The sequence below is a fragment of the Equus przewalskii genome, chromosome 9 (genome assembly GCF_037783145.1).
Source record: "Equus przewalskii isolate Varuska chromosome 9, EquPr2, whole genome shotgun sequence".
Lineage (NCBI taxonomy): Eukaryota > Metazoa > Chordata > Mammalia > Perissodactyla > Equidae > Equus > Equus przewalskii.
In genome coordinates, this window is record NC_091839.1 from 11,954,017 (window position 1) to 11,969,243 (window position 15,227).

General features: G+C 56.3%; 1 protein-coding gene across 1 annotated transcript; it reads left to right on the forward strand.

Moving 5' to 3' along the window:
- The first annotated feature begins 29 nt into the window (after positions 1-29).
- On the forward strand, positions 30-10,937 carry CCDC97 (coiled-coil domain containing 97). The gene is made up of 5 exons (XM_008537610.2): positions 30-168; positions 3,582-4,037; positions 5,823-6,101; positions 6,595-6,724; positions 8,725-10,937. The coding sequence occupies exons 1-5, from the start codon at positions 120-122 to the stop codon at positions 8,843-8,845; spliced, it is 1,035 nt and encodes a 344-aa protein (XP_008535832.1). The 5' UTR covers positions 30-119; the 3' UTR covers positions 8,846-10,937.
- The last annotated feature ends 4,290 nt before the right edge of the window (positions 10,938-15,227 follow it).

Here is a 15,227-nt window from a genome sequence, read left to right on the forward strand (position 1 = left end):
AGCGCGGCGGAGCACCCGGCCCCGGGAGTGTGCTCTGCCGGAAGTGTCTGCTGAGGACGTGGGCTCTGGGTAGAGGTGCGGAGCTCGCCGCGGCGGTTAACAAGTCGTAGAGCATAACGATGGAGGCCGTGGCTGCTGCTGCGGCGGCGGCACGAGAACCAGATGAAGGTGAGGTCCTGACCACGCAGAGGCGGCGGGAGGGTGCGGCTGGTGTGTCGCTGGGAAATGATTCCCCTGAGCGCGAAGAAGGACTCTTCTGGGGGACACCTGCCCTCGGCTTTACCTGTCCCTTTCACCTCTTTGTCCAGATTAAACCCTCTCTTGTTGCGAGCTGACCTCCTTTACCCCGTCCCCTCCCCCGAAATTAACCTCTTCCAGGTTCCAGTCAGCCCTTTCCCTGTCCAATGCTAACCGAGTTTCTTCCGGGCTAACCCTCAGGTTAACACAATCCTCTCCCCCTTCCCAGGCTACCTCTCCCGTTGTCCGAGCCAACCCCGCTTCTCAGGTTACCTGCTTGCCTGTGTCAAACTGACCCTTCCCCTGCCCCAGGCCACCCCTCCTCCTCCTGTCCCCTGCAAACTCTGCTGATCCCAGATTAACGGCTCCCCGTTTCCATTCTAATTCTCCTTCCCCAAAGTCCACAGTCCCATCGGCCCCCTCAGGGTCTTTAATCCATTTCTGTGTTCCCCCATCTCTCTCCTTTGCGTATTCAATCTCCTTATTTCTTCTCATGCCTTCCCATCAATATCTAAAATGCTTTCGTTTTGCTCGTCTTAAAATTCGTCCCGCTGCTTCAGAGTAATCCCATGTAGGGTGAGCTGTGGTTGGGAAGTTGGTTGAAACATCACTGGCCAAGAATTGGTAATTGTTAAAGCTGGATGATGGATATATTGGGTATTGGGGTGGGGATGGGGGGTTACTATATACTCTCTACTTTTGTGCATGTTTGACGTTTTCCATAATTTAAAAAAAAAAAAGTTTTAACCTAAAATAATCTGTCGTTTAATCCCATGCTGCCTACAAGATACTGTCTACCTTCTCCGAAGAGTCCTCCACACTTGTCGCCATCTCCTCACCTGCCACCTGCTGCAGGTGACTTTTACCTTCCGAAGCTGCTCTGACTGGAGTCCCAATGATCTCCCTGTGTAGTTAAACTGAGTCACCCCATTCCTGTTTTCTCTTACTTTTTCTTCTTCTTTCATCTCACTCACTGCAGTAATACTAATAATCTTTATAGTCTGAGAAGTATTTGCATCTAAACGTGAAAGAATCTCATCGGACATAGACAAAATCCCATTCCGCCCATATCACACAATTAAAAATATCCTAGGACTTTTATTGGCTACTTGGAAAATTCAATGCTATTGACCCCTCCATCCTTCTTGAAAGTTTTCCCATGGTTTTTGTGACACCGCTCTTTCTGATTTCCTTCCTGTCTCAGGCTCCTCCTGCTCGGCCTCGGTTAGCTTCCTGTGGCTGCTGTAGCAAATTACTGCAAACTAGCCGGCTTAAAAGAAACAGAAATTTATTCTCTCCCAGTTCTGGAGGCCAGAACCCGGAACTCAGTATGACTAGGCTGAAATCAAGGCAGGACCGGGGAGGGCCTCCTCAGAAGCTCTGGGAGAGAACGCATTCCTTGCTTCTTCCAGCTGCTGGTGGCTTCTGGCATTCCTTGACTTCTGGCCCCATCATGCCAATCTCTGCTTCCATCCCTCTTCACAATGCCTTCTTCTCTGTGTGTCTCAAATCTCCCTCAAGCTCTCTCTTATAGGACACTTGTGATGACATTTAGGGCCCACCAGCATAATCCAAAATAATCTCCCCATCTCGAGATCCTTAATCACATCTGCAAAGACCCCTTTTTTTTTTTGGCCATATATGGTAATATTCACAGGTTCCAGGAATTAAAACGTAGCTGTCTTTGGAGGGGGGGCATTATTTAGCATCTCACAGCTTCCCTCACAAGAGTGTCTTCTCCCCATCCAATCAGGGCTCTTTCCTAGCCTGTCTTCTCTGCTCATCTCTCACATACTCCCTCCCTGCCCTCCCCAAAACTTCTCATTTTCTTCCGCTTTAGCTCTTGTCTTGGCTCAGACGACTCCCATAACTCTGTTCCCAGCCCAGCACTTCTCTCTTGAGAAGTCTCTAGTCCCATGTACCAGCAGTTTCTTAGATGCCTCTCCTCACATGTCCCCTGGGCCCGTCCTACATTCCGTGTCACAAACTGGCCTCAGCATCTTCCCCTAAACCTGTTCCTCATCCATGTCTCTGTCTTAGGGACAGTTTGACTTAACTGGATGCCCCCCTCACCTCCCAGGCCTTCCGCCCCATGGCTTGTCTACTCGGCCTCCCGAGCATCTTTCTAACCACGCCCTCCTATCACCTCCTGCACCAGTCCAGCTCAGTCTTCTCTTGCCTCAGTGCTTAAAACCCTCCCTGAAACCCATTGCACCTGTAACCATCACCCCTTTCTCTTCTCCGTCCCAGCCAAGCTACCTAAGAAGTGTCTGTACCATCTGTTTTCACTTACTCCCTGCTTGCTGCAGCCTTGCTCCTCTCCCCACCACTTTTGAGAAACAGCTTTCACAGGGTTTGCCTGGTGCTCAGCTTTCCTGTTACCAGTGCCTGTATTGTCTTTGACCTGGCCTGTCTCCCCTGTCAGACTGGGTGCTCCCTGAGGGCAAGAGCTGGATTGCATCCCTCACATGGACCTTTAGCATTGCCGAGCTCGGTGCCTTGTTTAGATTTAGAGATGCTGAAGAGTGGCTGGAGGGATGTGTAAATGAATAGGAGAGAATGAGTGAGTGACAAGTTAGTGAATGTATTAATGATTTTGTGAACAAGTGGAAAGGCAAAGTATTGAGTGAATCAATGAATGAGGTGGTAAGGGACCAAGGAAACAGACCAGGCACAGTCCTACCTCAGGGCCTTTGCACTGGCTGTTTCCTTTGCCTGGATCTCTTCCTCCAGAAATCTCATGGCTCAGTCCCTCACCACCTCACCACCTCGGGTCTTACTGAAATGTCATTTTTTGGCAAGGCCTTCTCTAACAGTCCATTTAAAATTGCAGGCACCCCCCCATTCCCTCCTCCTTCCCCCCCCTTTTTTTTTTCCCACTGAGGAAGATTGTCCCTGAGCTACCATCTCCGTCAGTCTGCCTCTATTTTGTATGTGGGTTGCTGCCACAGTGTGGCCGCCATTGAGTGGCGTAGGTCTGTGCCCAGGAACTGAACCTGGGCTGCTGAAGCCCACCCTGCCAAACTTAACCACTAGGCCATGGGGCTGGCCCCCTCCTCCTTCCCTCTTTATTGCTCTACAAGGCTCCTACAACCACCTCACACACTCTATGTTTCCCAACACACTATATGTTTTCAGTGATTGTGTTTTTAATTGTCTGTGTCTCCCCCTAAATGTCAACTTGCTGCTTACTGTGGTATCTCTAGGGCCTAGAACAGTGTCCAGAATACAGTGGGTGCTCAGTAAATGTGAAACGAGTGAGTGAGTGAGCACCCAGTCCCTTCTACCCGCCCTCTCTTCCCCCACTCCCACCCCTGGACTAACAGATCTCCCCCTCCCCACAGACTGCACGGAGCCCAATCCTGGGCACTGGGGAGAGCTGAGCTGTACGTCGGTCCCATCGAGACCCCAGGACAAGGTGGAAGCAGCAGAGGGAATGCCCAGGACCCTGGACGATGATCCTCCTGGGGCCGAGAACCCAGCGGTGAATGCCATGCTGCGCGCCGTGGCTGCCAGCCGCCTGCCCGTGTGCAGCCAGCAGCAGGGTGAGCCTGACCTGACCGAGCGGGAGAAGGTAGCCATCCTGGGCCAGCTGTACCATGAGAAGCCGCTGGTGTTCCTGGAGCGCTTCCGCACGGGCCTCCGCGAGGAGCACCTGGCCTGCTTTGGCCACCTGCGTGGTGACCACCGAGCAGACTTCTACTGTGCCGAGGTGGCCCGGCAGGGCACTGCCCGACCCCGCACTCTACGCACCCGTCTGCGTAACCGGCGCTATGCTGCCCTGCGAGAGCTCATCCAAGGTGTGGGGGCAATGGGCTGGGCGGGAGGGAGACCACGGCAGAGGAAGGAAGAAACAAGGATGCAAGAGCAGAAGCACAGACAGAGATCCTGGGACATAAGTTTTGAGACAGGGACATACAGAGAGACTGAGACAGAAATATGAACTGATGGGGCAAGATAGGTAGAGACAAACAGGGACCCAGAGGTAGAGAATGGCACAGGCAGTGAGAAGGTTCAGAATTTAATAGGTGACAGAAGTGCCATTTCAGATCAGTGAGCCAAGGACACAGCACCCAGCACTGTGGTAACTGGTTATCCCCCAGGAAGACTAGTTCCTACCGTACACCATACACAAGGCATTGACAGAAACCTAGGGAGCATGTTTATGACCCTGGGGATGCAAGGCCTTGAACAAGACACACACGTGAAAACCATGAAGGGAAGCATCGATACCTTTTTAACTGTGACATATTTACAAGTGTCTCTGTGACCAAAGACACCAGAACTAAAGTTAAAAGATGAGAGCAGATGAAGCAGAGAGTTAAGATTCTGGTCAGGGAGAAGTCACGGGCTATAGAGAGAGGGCTACAGAAAAAGTGGGACACAGTGACAGGCAGAGAGCAAAGATGAAGACAGGAGGGAGGATGAATGAATGAATGAGGTGGGGTTGGGGGCCAGAAACTGAGAAAGCAAGAGAGACAGGGTGGAGACGGGCAGAGGAGGAGAAGGAAAAACTGAGTCCCGGTTGGGGGCGGGGGGGTGACAGTCAGAGACAGGGAGAAGGAGGGAGACAAACAGAATCTGATGGGAAACTCCATAAACAGAGTGATGGGGGGTAAGAGAGAGGCTAAGATAGAGGGCAAGACGGGAATGGTCACAGAGCTTGGTGCTACCGAGGCCAGGATTCCAGGCAGATTCTTGCCCTGGGTTCTGAAGGCAGGGCTGGGACCAGTGGGTGGGAGGGACCAGGGCAGGTTTGACTGTTGCCTGAGGGACAGAGCGACCAGGAACAAGCAGCCAGGGGAGATGCAAAGGACCCGGGTTTGGGGGTGGTGGGGAAGCCAGGCCCACCCGAGGGGTGGCTGCAGAGGAGCGTCTGAAGAGAGGTGAGATCTGGGGTCTAGAAGACCACCAGGGACACCCACAGCTGGGCAGACGCACTGCCCTACCTGATCCTCTGCACACACATTCCAGCTCCACACGGATGTACATTACATGCCCAGCGGTGCAGGCGTATCCAGGTGTGCACACTGCCAACCAGACCGCGGCTCAACAAACAGGCACACACCACTGACAACGCTGGCTCCTGTGCGCAATGCACCTGCCTGCCACATCCTGCACGCTGGCTCCCAGAGACACAGGTCCCCATGGGCAGTGTGCTGACCACACGGGAAGACGTATAGGTGTGTGCTGGTGCACACAGACTGATGGGCAGCAGCTTGTGAATCCTGCCCGGGCACAGTTGTACAGGGTCCTCAGACCCCAGTGCCTCAAGGGCCAGGATGTACACGGGGCTGACTGTGCATACACACTTGTGCTTGGATACGTGACTACACGTGCAGAAACAGGCCTGGTCATGCACACATGCTCAGACACATGCATGACTCCTTGTGGCCACACAATGTCAGGCATCTGTGCCTATTTTCCTGTACACCTGAATGTGCACACACACCTACACTTGTGGACCAGCATGATCACACACATGCATGGACAGAGTTCTGCTCAGACACGCTCACTCTATGCCCAGCCCTTTGCCTCACCTGCAGGCCCCTGACTCTGCGCCTGCCCTGTCCCCGTCTGTGCAGGGGGCGAGTACTTCAGCGACGAGCAGATGCGGTTCCGGGCCCCACTGCTGTACGAGCAGTATATTGGGCAATACCTAACCCAGGAGGAGCTCAGTGCCCGTGCCCCAGCCCACCAGCCGCCCAAGCCCGGCTCCCCCGGCACACCCGCCTGCCCGCTCTCCGACCTGCTGCTCCAGTCCTACCAGGAGCGGGAGCTGCAGCAGCGGCTGCTCCAGCAGCAGGAGGAGGAGGAGGCCTGCTTGGAGGAGGAGGAGGAGGAGGAGGACAGTGACGAGGAAGGTGAGAGCCAGCAGCAGGGAGACCCCAGTGTCCGGACACCACAGCCCTGGCCCTGTGTGTCTCCATTCCATGGCACCAGGCTGGACCACACCCACAAGAGGAGACATCACGTCCTTCCCCTGCCTGGCCTGACCCCCCTCCTACCCCCACCGTGTGACCGGCCCTTCCTGACCTCACCAGCATCTCTGTCCCCACTCGTCAAAGGCCCCAAGTGATCCCTCACCTCCAGACCTTTGCTCGTGCTGTTCCTTCTGCCAGGAATGCCTTCCCTTCACCATCCTTCAGGTGTCCGGTCCTAACTCTAGTCTACAGCCTGGTTCTACAGTCATTACGTATTTGATGTGTGCCCCGGGAGAGCACAGACTGGGGCATCCTGGTCACTGTTGTGTTCCACTCAGCACAAAGGAGACAGCTCTCTGTGGGCACGTGTTCAGCGCCTGCCTGAGAACCCCCCTCACACTCCTCCCCCCACCGTGGGTGTCTCCCCCTACAGACCAGAGGCCCGGCAAAGATTCGGAGGCCTGGGTCCCCGACTCGGAAGAGAGGCTGATCCTGCGGGAAGAGTTCACCAGCCGGATGCACCAGCGCTTCCTGGACGGGAAGGACGGGGACTTTGATTACAGGTACTCCTGTGTCCCCACTTCCCCATCCCCCAACGCAGCACCGCACAGCCCTCGGCTACGTGCCAGATCCAAAGCGCCTCCATGGAGGGCCACCTTTGGTGGTGCTAGAACGCCCCAGAACAGTTCCAGGTCATGGGCCATGGAGTCAGACAGCCTAAGGATTTCACAACAACCAAAGATCAGTGGGTGACCCTGGACCTAGCTTTGTCCATCTCAAAGCCTCAGTCCCCTCGTCCGGGAGGAAGGGAAGGAGCAGGGCTGACGTTCAGCTCAGTGTTGATAAGACATTGAAGCATTTCCATCCGGTAAGTGGTGGTGACCTGGTAGGATGCCACCACCCCCAAGCCTCCCAAGTGGCCCCCAGGTACCCCAGATTCTTCCCCAGGACCCCAGACCTCCTCGTGCTGCAGAAAGTAAGCCCTGGCAGGGTGAATGCCTAGTGTGCAGAGGCCCGTGGTGGGCGACCCTGCAGTGCTGGTGGTTAATTTCTCCACTCTAACCCAGGGGCGAGGCACATGGGCCCCCTGCTTTGAATAGGAGAGTGAGGTGTCAGAGTCAAAGATAAACGGGTTTATCAACTGAGGCAGTCTCGCCTTGTGGTCCCGAACACCCGGTGTGGCAGCAGAGGGCCCTGTTTCAAATCCAGCCCCGAGGACATAAGAACAAGGGGACCCTCGGGGGCTCATCAGTAGAAGGGGGGTCATGATTGCCTCTGCCACAGGCAGCATGGGGGATGAGCATCACCGGCTTGATGTGGAATCCCATCCCTCCCCGACCCGACCCCCGGCTCTGGAGGCCAGTCTGGCTGATCACTTCCAGCTGGGGTGGAGCCTCAGCCTGAGTTGCCACACAGAGCAGTGAGCAGAGTGCCTGGGCCATGGGGAGCCCTCAGTAAGTACACCACTGCCTTCCTAAAGCCAGGTGCCCACGAGGAAATCGGGCCTGGCATGAGGAATGGGAGTGGTGGGGACCGAAGCCTGTCCCCTCTCTGGGGGACAGCTACTGGGCAACAGCCCTACAGGTCCCTCATCTGTATTCAGCCACCACGTGCTGAGCACCCACATGTGGGAGTATCCAGGCTCTGGGGACAAAGCAGGGAACAAAACGAACAGAGAGGGTCCCCTGCCCTGAGGGGGTCCCACTCTAGTGAGAAAGGCAAAGAAGCATCTAGATCTAGTGGTGATGGGCCATGAGGAAAAATAAAGCAGGGTCTGGGGCAGAGTGAGGTGACCAAGGAGGCTCTCTGAGCAGGTGACATTTGAGCACAGACCTGCGGGAAGTGAGGGGTAAGCAACATAAATATCTGGGGGAAAAGCATTCCTGGCAGTGGGAACAGCAGGTGCAAGAGCCCTGAGGTTGCACGGAGGAAGAGCAAGGTGGCTGGGGTAGCTGGAGCAAGGGGTGAGGGACAGGAGGTGTCCTCAGAGGTGGTGGGGCCGATCGGGCAGGGCATCCTACACTAGAGTGAGTGATGGGAGCCGTGGGAGGGTTTGGAACAGAGCCAGGGATCCTCAGTTTAGGATCACTTGTCACCCTAGGGTAGGGTTTCTCAGTCTCGGCACCATGGACCTTTTGGGTTGGCGATTGTCCTGTGTGCGGCAGGATGTTGAGCAGCATTCCTGGCTTCAACCCATTAAATGCCAGTTGTGACAATCAAAATGTTTCCAGTTATCACCAAATGTTCCCTGGGGGTCACAGTCTTCCTTGTTGAGAACCACTGCCTCGGGCACGTGGGCCCGTGTGTCACTACGTCTTCCAGCTTTTCAAGAAAAAACCGAAGTCTTTATGTAAAATCTCTGATTTGGAAAATGTTGGCTTTTGTTTGAAGCCCTGCAAGACCCAACATCCCCTTCCAGGGGTTAGCTCCAACTTACTGCTGCCAATATAGGGCCTTTGGCCTCAGGGGTCCCTAGGCCCCAGCTCCTCCAAAGGGTGAGAAGCAGAGGGGGGTGTCTGGGGCCCCAGGCAGAGCCAGCCCCTGACAGCCCCTCCCCCTGCAGCACCGTGGATGACAACCCTGACTTCGACAACCTGGACATTGTGGCTCGGGATGAAGAGGAGAGGTACTTCGATGAGGAGGAGCCTGAGGATGCGCCCAGCCCAGAGCTGGACGGGGACTGATGGCCACCCACCCGCACCGCCCCAACAAGGCAGCTGATGACAGGCCGGCCCAGTGACTTTCTCCAGGGGGCACCAGGGCAGCCACCCCACACCACAAGCCTCACTGGATCCTGTCCCATCTCAGACAGCCCCTCCCCTCTGTGTTGAGTTCCCTACCTCCCTCCTCACTCTGCTTTCCTTCTCTTTCCTGAACCCTACCTCTGTTTCTTTCTCATTCTCTGTCTCTCTCTCCCTCTCTCTTTTTCCTCTCTCTTTTTTTCTCCCCCTCTCTGTGCCTTGGTCCAGGATGTACGTCCAGCCCTTGACTGGGGCCAGCTGGGCCTCGTAACTGGAGCCGGCCAGGTAACCCCAGTGCCCAACTCAGGGTGGGGCTGACCCTTGGCCCCAGAGCGGCTCTCTGCCTCCCTCCCTGGTCTCTGCCCCCGTCTTCCTCCACCTCTCTGCTGACGTCTTGTCATGCCTCCTTGTCTCGGTTACATTCCCATCTCTCCTTCGGCCTCACTCTCTGGGTCTGTGGTTCTCCCTGCCCTACATTTCCGTCTCTCGGCCTCTGCGCTGTCTCTGTCCCTCTGTCTCTCAGCCTGTATCTCTCTTGAGTTTCAGTGTCCCCTCAACCTGACTGTTGTGGGCAGCAGAACCCTGACTGCTGAGTAATGTGGCCTCACTGTGGGCAGGTGGGAGACCCCAGGGGTGGCCACCAGCACTCACCTCCCCCTAGGGACCCAGGCCTCTGAGAGGTGGGCAGGGGCAGCACTGGGGTTCATGGGCCTGCCAGCTTGGTGGGGAGGGGGGATTCTCCCATCCACCCCCACCCACCCCCCCCTCTGCCCGGCCACAGTTTTCCCTTCCTTCACTTCCTCCCTCTCCCTCTCCTGTTTACACTCCCCAAATACGCACAGGCTGTTATCATGGGTCCTGAGTCATCCCCCACACACACAGCCTGCCCCAGCATCCCTCCCCCCAGCCGGCCACAGGGCCCGCCTCATGGAGCCCCCCGCCGCCCCAGGCTAATGGGAGCCAGATGGCCGCCTGGTGACTCAGCCACCGGCCTGTGGGAACCCAGGCGTCCCGCCTTCCCATGCCCCCACACCCAGCTCATACTCCCCCGGTAGACACACACAAGAAGGGGCCAGCTGCTGGAGGGGGAGGGCAAAGGCCAAGGGTCAGAGAGGTGGGGCCCAGGGACCTCTCCTGTGAGCTGGAATAGTGGCATCGTGCCATGGCTAAGCCTGAAAGACCCTCAAAGCATCTCCTTGGGCATGCGGCCCAGAGTGAGGAGAAGACCCCGAGGCCTCCCGGGGCCACAACTCTTGACCCCCCGGGCCTGACCTCTGCCCTCTGGGTCAACCAGAATTAGAGCCAGACACAGAAAGTGAAAGCTGGATGGAGGCCGAGGGACGTTCAGACGGAGAGACTTAAATAAGGAAACGTCCGGTTACTGAGCAGTACTGTCTGTGCCAGGCCTGAGCAAGGTGCCTGACGCCTTGGACTAGGGACTCAGCTCCATCTCATAGATGGGTCAAGGGAAGCCCAGAAGGATGTTACTTACTACCGGCCGTGCTGCCGTCAGAGATGGAAACGCAGGTCTAGAAGCACACTAGTCCTAGAGACTCAACTCGCCTGCCTGGCCGACGTCAGGGCTGCTCAGGAGTGAGCAGGTGCACCGACAGACTGCTCAGATGGAAAGACTGAAGGAGAGTTAGCTGTCGAGGAGGCTAGCAGCTGATGCCTTTGGGCTCCTTCCCTGCACTAGGCACTGTCCTACACACTGACGGGACCGAATGATACGTGATCATCATTGCTACAGTGATGATGCGTGATCAGTACTGAATCCCTGAACCATCACAGTGGTCCTGTGCAGGACATGCTCTCGGTATTGCCATCCCGTCTCCCGGAGGTGGCCGCAAGTGATCCAGCCAGACTCACATGAAGAGGAGAGAAATGGAGGTTTGTCTCTCAGTCTCTCAGGTACTCCTTGTGTTTATGCCCTCAGGTTGTAAGAGCTCTTTCAAAACACAGGGATCAGCCCTTGGTAAGGTGCACATTTTTTTCACCAGTCTATCATTTGATCATTAAATTTGTTTGTGATATACTTTGCCATACGTAAGTTTGTTATATAATAAAAAAAAAGGTGATGAGAGACAGCAATTGAGTCAGAATTAGGGTTAGTCAGATGGTGGAGACAGGAGCGTCTGTAGCTGAGAGAGGTGGAGCTGTTCAAGAGGGGTGGCGAGAGACACACCCCCGGCAGGAGCAGCTGAGACCTGGAGGTGCCTGAGAGGCGCCTGTCCCTCCGCCCCCAGTTCTGGGCTTGGGGTGGGCGGAGAGGCTGAGTCAGGGAGGGAGAGCCCCTCCGTGGGCATCCGGCCCCCACCCCACGTCTCCTGTCCATCCTGGCCCTGGCCGGGCCCTGCTGGCCGCCACCCCCACCCCCTACGTCTGTGTGTCCTGCCAAAGCTGACAAACTGACTCCCTGCCCCTCTCCTGTCCTCCAGCTGCCTGGCCCCCACTGTCGTTTCTCCCTTCTCCTCCCGCCTCTCCATCATTCTTTTCATTCTGTCTCTGCCCCTTTCTGGCTATCAGTGTCTCCCCATCCCATTTCATCTCCCCTCTCTCAGACCTTCTTTCTCTCTTCCCCTTCCCTCTTTTCCTGGGCCTCTGCCTCTTTTCACTTTCCTTCCTTGTTACTCCCTCCATCTCAGTCCTTGAGCTTCTGCTCCTGTCTCCCACTGTCTCTGTAACCCCGTTTCCCCAGGCCTTTCTCTGTCGGAGTCGCCCCTCCTACTCTGTCTTCGTCCTCATGTTTTCCTCTCCCTCTCCCTGCTGTCTCTCTCGGCCTGCCCCCCTCACCCCATCTCAGTCACTGTCCCCTCTTCTCTGTCTCCCAGACCCTGGGAAGCCCAGCGGGGATACCCAGGTCAGAGGTTCACTGGTGACTCCTGGGAACCCAGAAAGGGTTGCTGCCTCTCCCCTACCAGAAAGGGGGCGGGAAGGGACAGCGAGGCTGTGGCCTGTCTGGCCAGAAGGAAGTGTCTGTGCTGTGGCCTGGTCACCCCCGCCCCCAGGACCTGCCGGGCTGCAGCCGCCCCCGGGCTGGCCCGAGTAAACACAGCGGCCGGCAGCCCGGGATATTTATACCGAGGGCCGGGCGCGGGTCCAGTGCCCACCACAGCCCCTGCCCTGCCCTGCCCGCCACAGCCAGCCCTGAGCCAGCGTGGCACCAGCCGACAAGGGGATGCACCGCAGACGCAGCCTCCACTCAGTACAGAAGCCACCAGGCACGTCGCTCGGGATGCCAGTGGCTTCACTGGGGACACAGTGCCCCCCCGCCCCCCGGGAACACCAGCACAAAACACAGACCTGCACCACAGCTGCTCGTGAATGTGAACATGAACACACACCCGCCCCGCTGAGAACTTGAAACTCCCTTGAAAGTGATGCAAAATGAAAACCCACACAACTGCTCACACACTGAAGTCACCAGCCCACATGTGGGGACACAATGCAGATACCACCTGCTCAAAGACACCCACAGAGGCTCAGAACACCAATCCCCGAGATGGACACGTACACACACACGCTGGGAGAACAACAGCAAGCATGTCGGAAACACCACATAGACACACAAACATGCTCAGAACACCAGCAACACACACACTGATCACAAAACAACCCAGAAACAACTTGCCCACAGACACCAACACTGGGCACTCACACACACACACACGCGCGCGCACACTGAAAACAGCTCATGTAAGAAACACAAAACAACACCTCCTGGGAAGACACTTTTCTCACAGACCCATAAACACAGAAAACACCCACATTTCAAGCCAGACTTAACACTAAAAATTTACACCCAGAGAAGAACAGCATGGATGTTGAGAAGAAATTCAGACACACAACACGGCCCAGGGCTTCAGCCCACTCACATACACAGACTCGCCGAGTCACAGTGTCGGGACCCAGCACCCAGAGAGTTCACGAGCAGAAACATAACATGCAGACACGCACACCAGAAATGCAGCCTGGCTACAAAGACACAGAGTTGAACATGTGCTGGGGACACACACACGTTGAAAATACCCATCTATCCCCAGCACAGCCCGCAGACACCCAGCTGTTGTGTGAGAGACCCCCATGCTAGACACAAAACTCACCACAAAGCTTCCAGACTCACACACACAAAGGGGTCTGAACTCAAATTCACATGAGAAACACACAAAAGACACCAATACTCGGGATGTCCAGAGATTTAGAGGGAAGGAAGTTTTCTCTGTCTCCCCCCTTTCTCTCTCTCCCTGTCTCTCTCTCTCTCTCTTGTGCTGACCCCAGTCCCATGCCTGTCTGAAGGAGGGGGCAGGAAGACCTGAGCTGGCCTCCCCGGGCCCTGCTTCCTGCCCCATGGGGGCCGGACGGGAAGCCGGGGCTCCAGCCGGAACCCAGGCTCCCCCCATGACTTCCCTCCCTGCTTGTGGAGTGGGGGGAGGGGAGTGGGCACCATGAACCCCTGATCCCACCCCTGTAGTTGGCTGGGGGCCGGGGCTGCCTCCTCCTACCCAGGCCTGGCCAGCCCGAGGGGCTGGGGGTGCTTGAGTGGCTGGGCTGGGGCAGTGCCCACGCAGCCTGGGGAAGGTGCTGAGCCCGCAAGTTTCCCTTCCTGGCTGCAGTGCCAGCTCACCAGGCAGCCCCGGGCAGGTGGGCGGGGTGTGTCATAAGGGCGTGGCGAGGTCTCAGGCGACCGTGGGAGTGTGCAGCCCCAGTGTGCAGCCAGGACTTGTCCTCGGGCTGGGGCACGAGCTGGGCGTGTGAGGGCCGCGACCCTGGGGGTGTGTCTGGGTGTGTGGGACTGCTCCGTCTGGGACCTGGGGTGTGACAGTGTGTCTGGTTATGACAGGCCATGTGGGACTCCCCAGGCCCGAGCCTGTGGGGCTGTGAGATGTCAGACTGAGTGGGCACAACCAACTGGCAGTCTCTGTGATCCTGATGTGTCAGATCTCCGTGTGTGGTGTGTGTCTGGGTGGGACTGTGACGTGTCAAGTCGTGTGCGTGCGCACTCTGCCTGTTTTTGACTGTGACCCCGTGGAGGATGTTTGTATAACTGTTGGTGGGTCCCGGCCCGAGTCTCTGTTTCATTTCCTGATGGCGCTTTGATGCTGGGAGGTGTGAGTCTGTGCGTGGCCCTGTCTCTGAATCTGTGTCTAGTGTGTGGTGGTTGTGACTGTGACCCTACAGAATGTATTTGTGTGATTGTGTTTTGCCATGTCCCTACTGAAGTCTCTGCTTGTGTCATGTCCCAGTGAAGCTCCAAGGCTGGACTGTGTGTATGCAATGGGCGTCATGTGTGTCCGCCAGGTGTCACAGTTCATGTGTCATGGGTCCTATAAGAGTTTTTGCGTGTTCATTGTGGCTCTGAGAGATGAATGTGTTTGCGTGGCTGTGGGACATCGTCCATATTTGAACCTCTGTACGAGTGTGAATGTGTGTGTACACATGCCGCATCCTCATGGAGCAGCAGTGACTACAGTCCATGTCGCTGTGTTCTTGCAAGTGTCTCCACACACAAGACTGGTGACAATGGCAGTGTTTCCTTGCATAGTGAACTCCTCCGTCTCCCACCTCACCCCTGGCCCTCTGTGGTTCCCTAACCTGGGGCAGGAGAAATAAACCACATTTCTACCCCTGGGCTGGGCTGGGAGGGCCCTGGGGCCCACTCACCCAGACCTACTGCCACCCATCGACAAACACTGTCCTCCTCCAGGACAGTCACCACGCAAAAGAGCAGGTCAGGGCCCCCGGCATGAGAAGGGCATGGCAGAGAGAGGGGGAACTGAAAGCTGAGAGGAAGAGGGGGAACTGAGAGGCCAGAGAAAGAGGAAGCAGAGAATTCACAAGCGAGACCACAACAGATGGCAAGAAACAAGACAGCCGAGGGAAAGCCACCCTGCCTCAGGGCACTGTCACTTCTCGCCTGGACAACTGGTCTCCCTGCAGTCACCCTTGCCCCATTCAATCTTCTCTCAACCGCCAGCCAGAGGGACCCTCTGAGCACCAACATCAAATCACACCTCTCCTCTGTTCAGAACCCTGTCATGGCTCCCATCTGCCCCAGAGTACAAGTTCTCACAGGTTCCCACAGGCCTGATGTGGCCTGGAAAGCAGTACCAGGGCAGAGGTTACGTGCACAGACCCCCCACTCGAGCTGCGTAGGTTCAAATCCCAGCTCTACCACTTGCTAGCTGTGTGACCTTAACCTCTCTGAGCCTCAGTACTCCCATCTGTAAAATGGGGAGCAAATGGTCTCTATACCACAAGTCGGCAAACTTTTTCTATAAAGGGCCAGATAGTAAATATTTTTGACTTGGCGTACAGTTTCTACTCA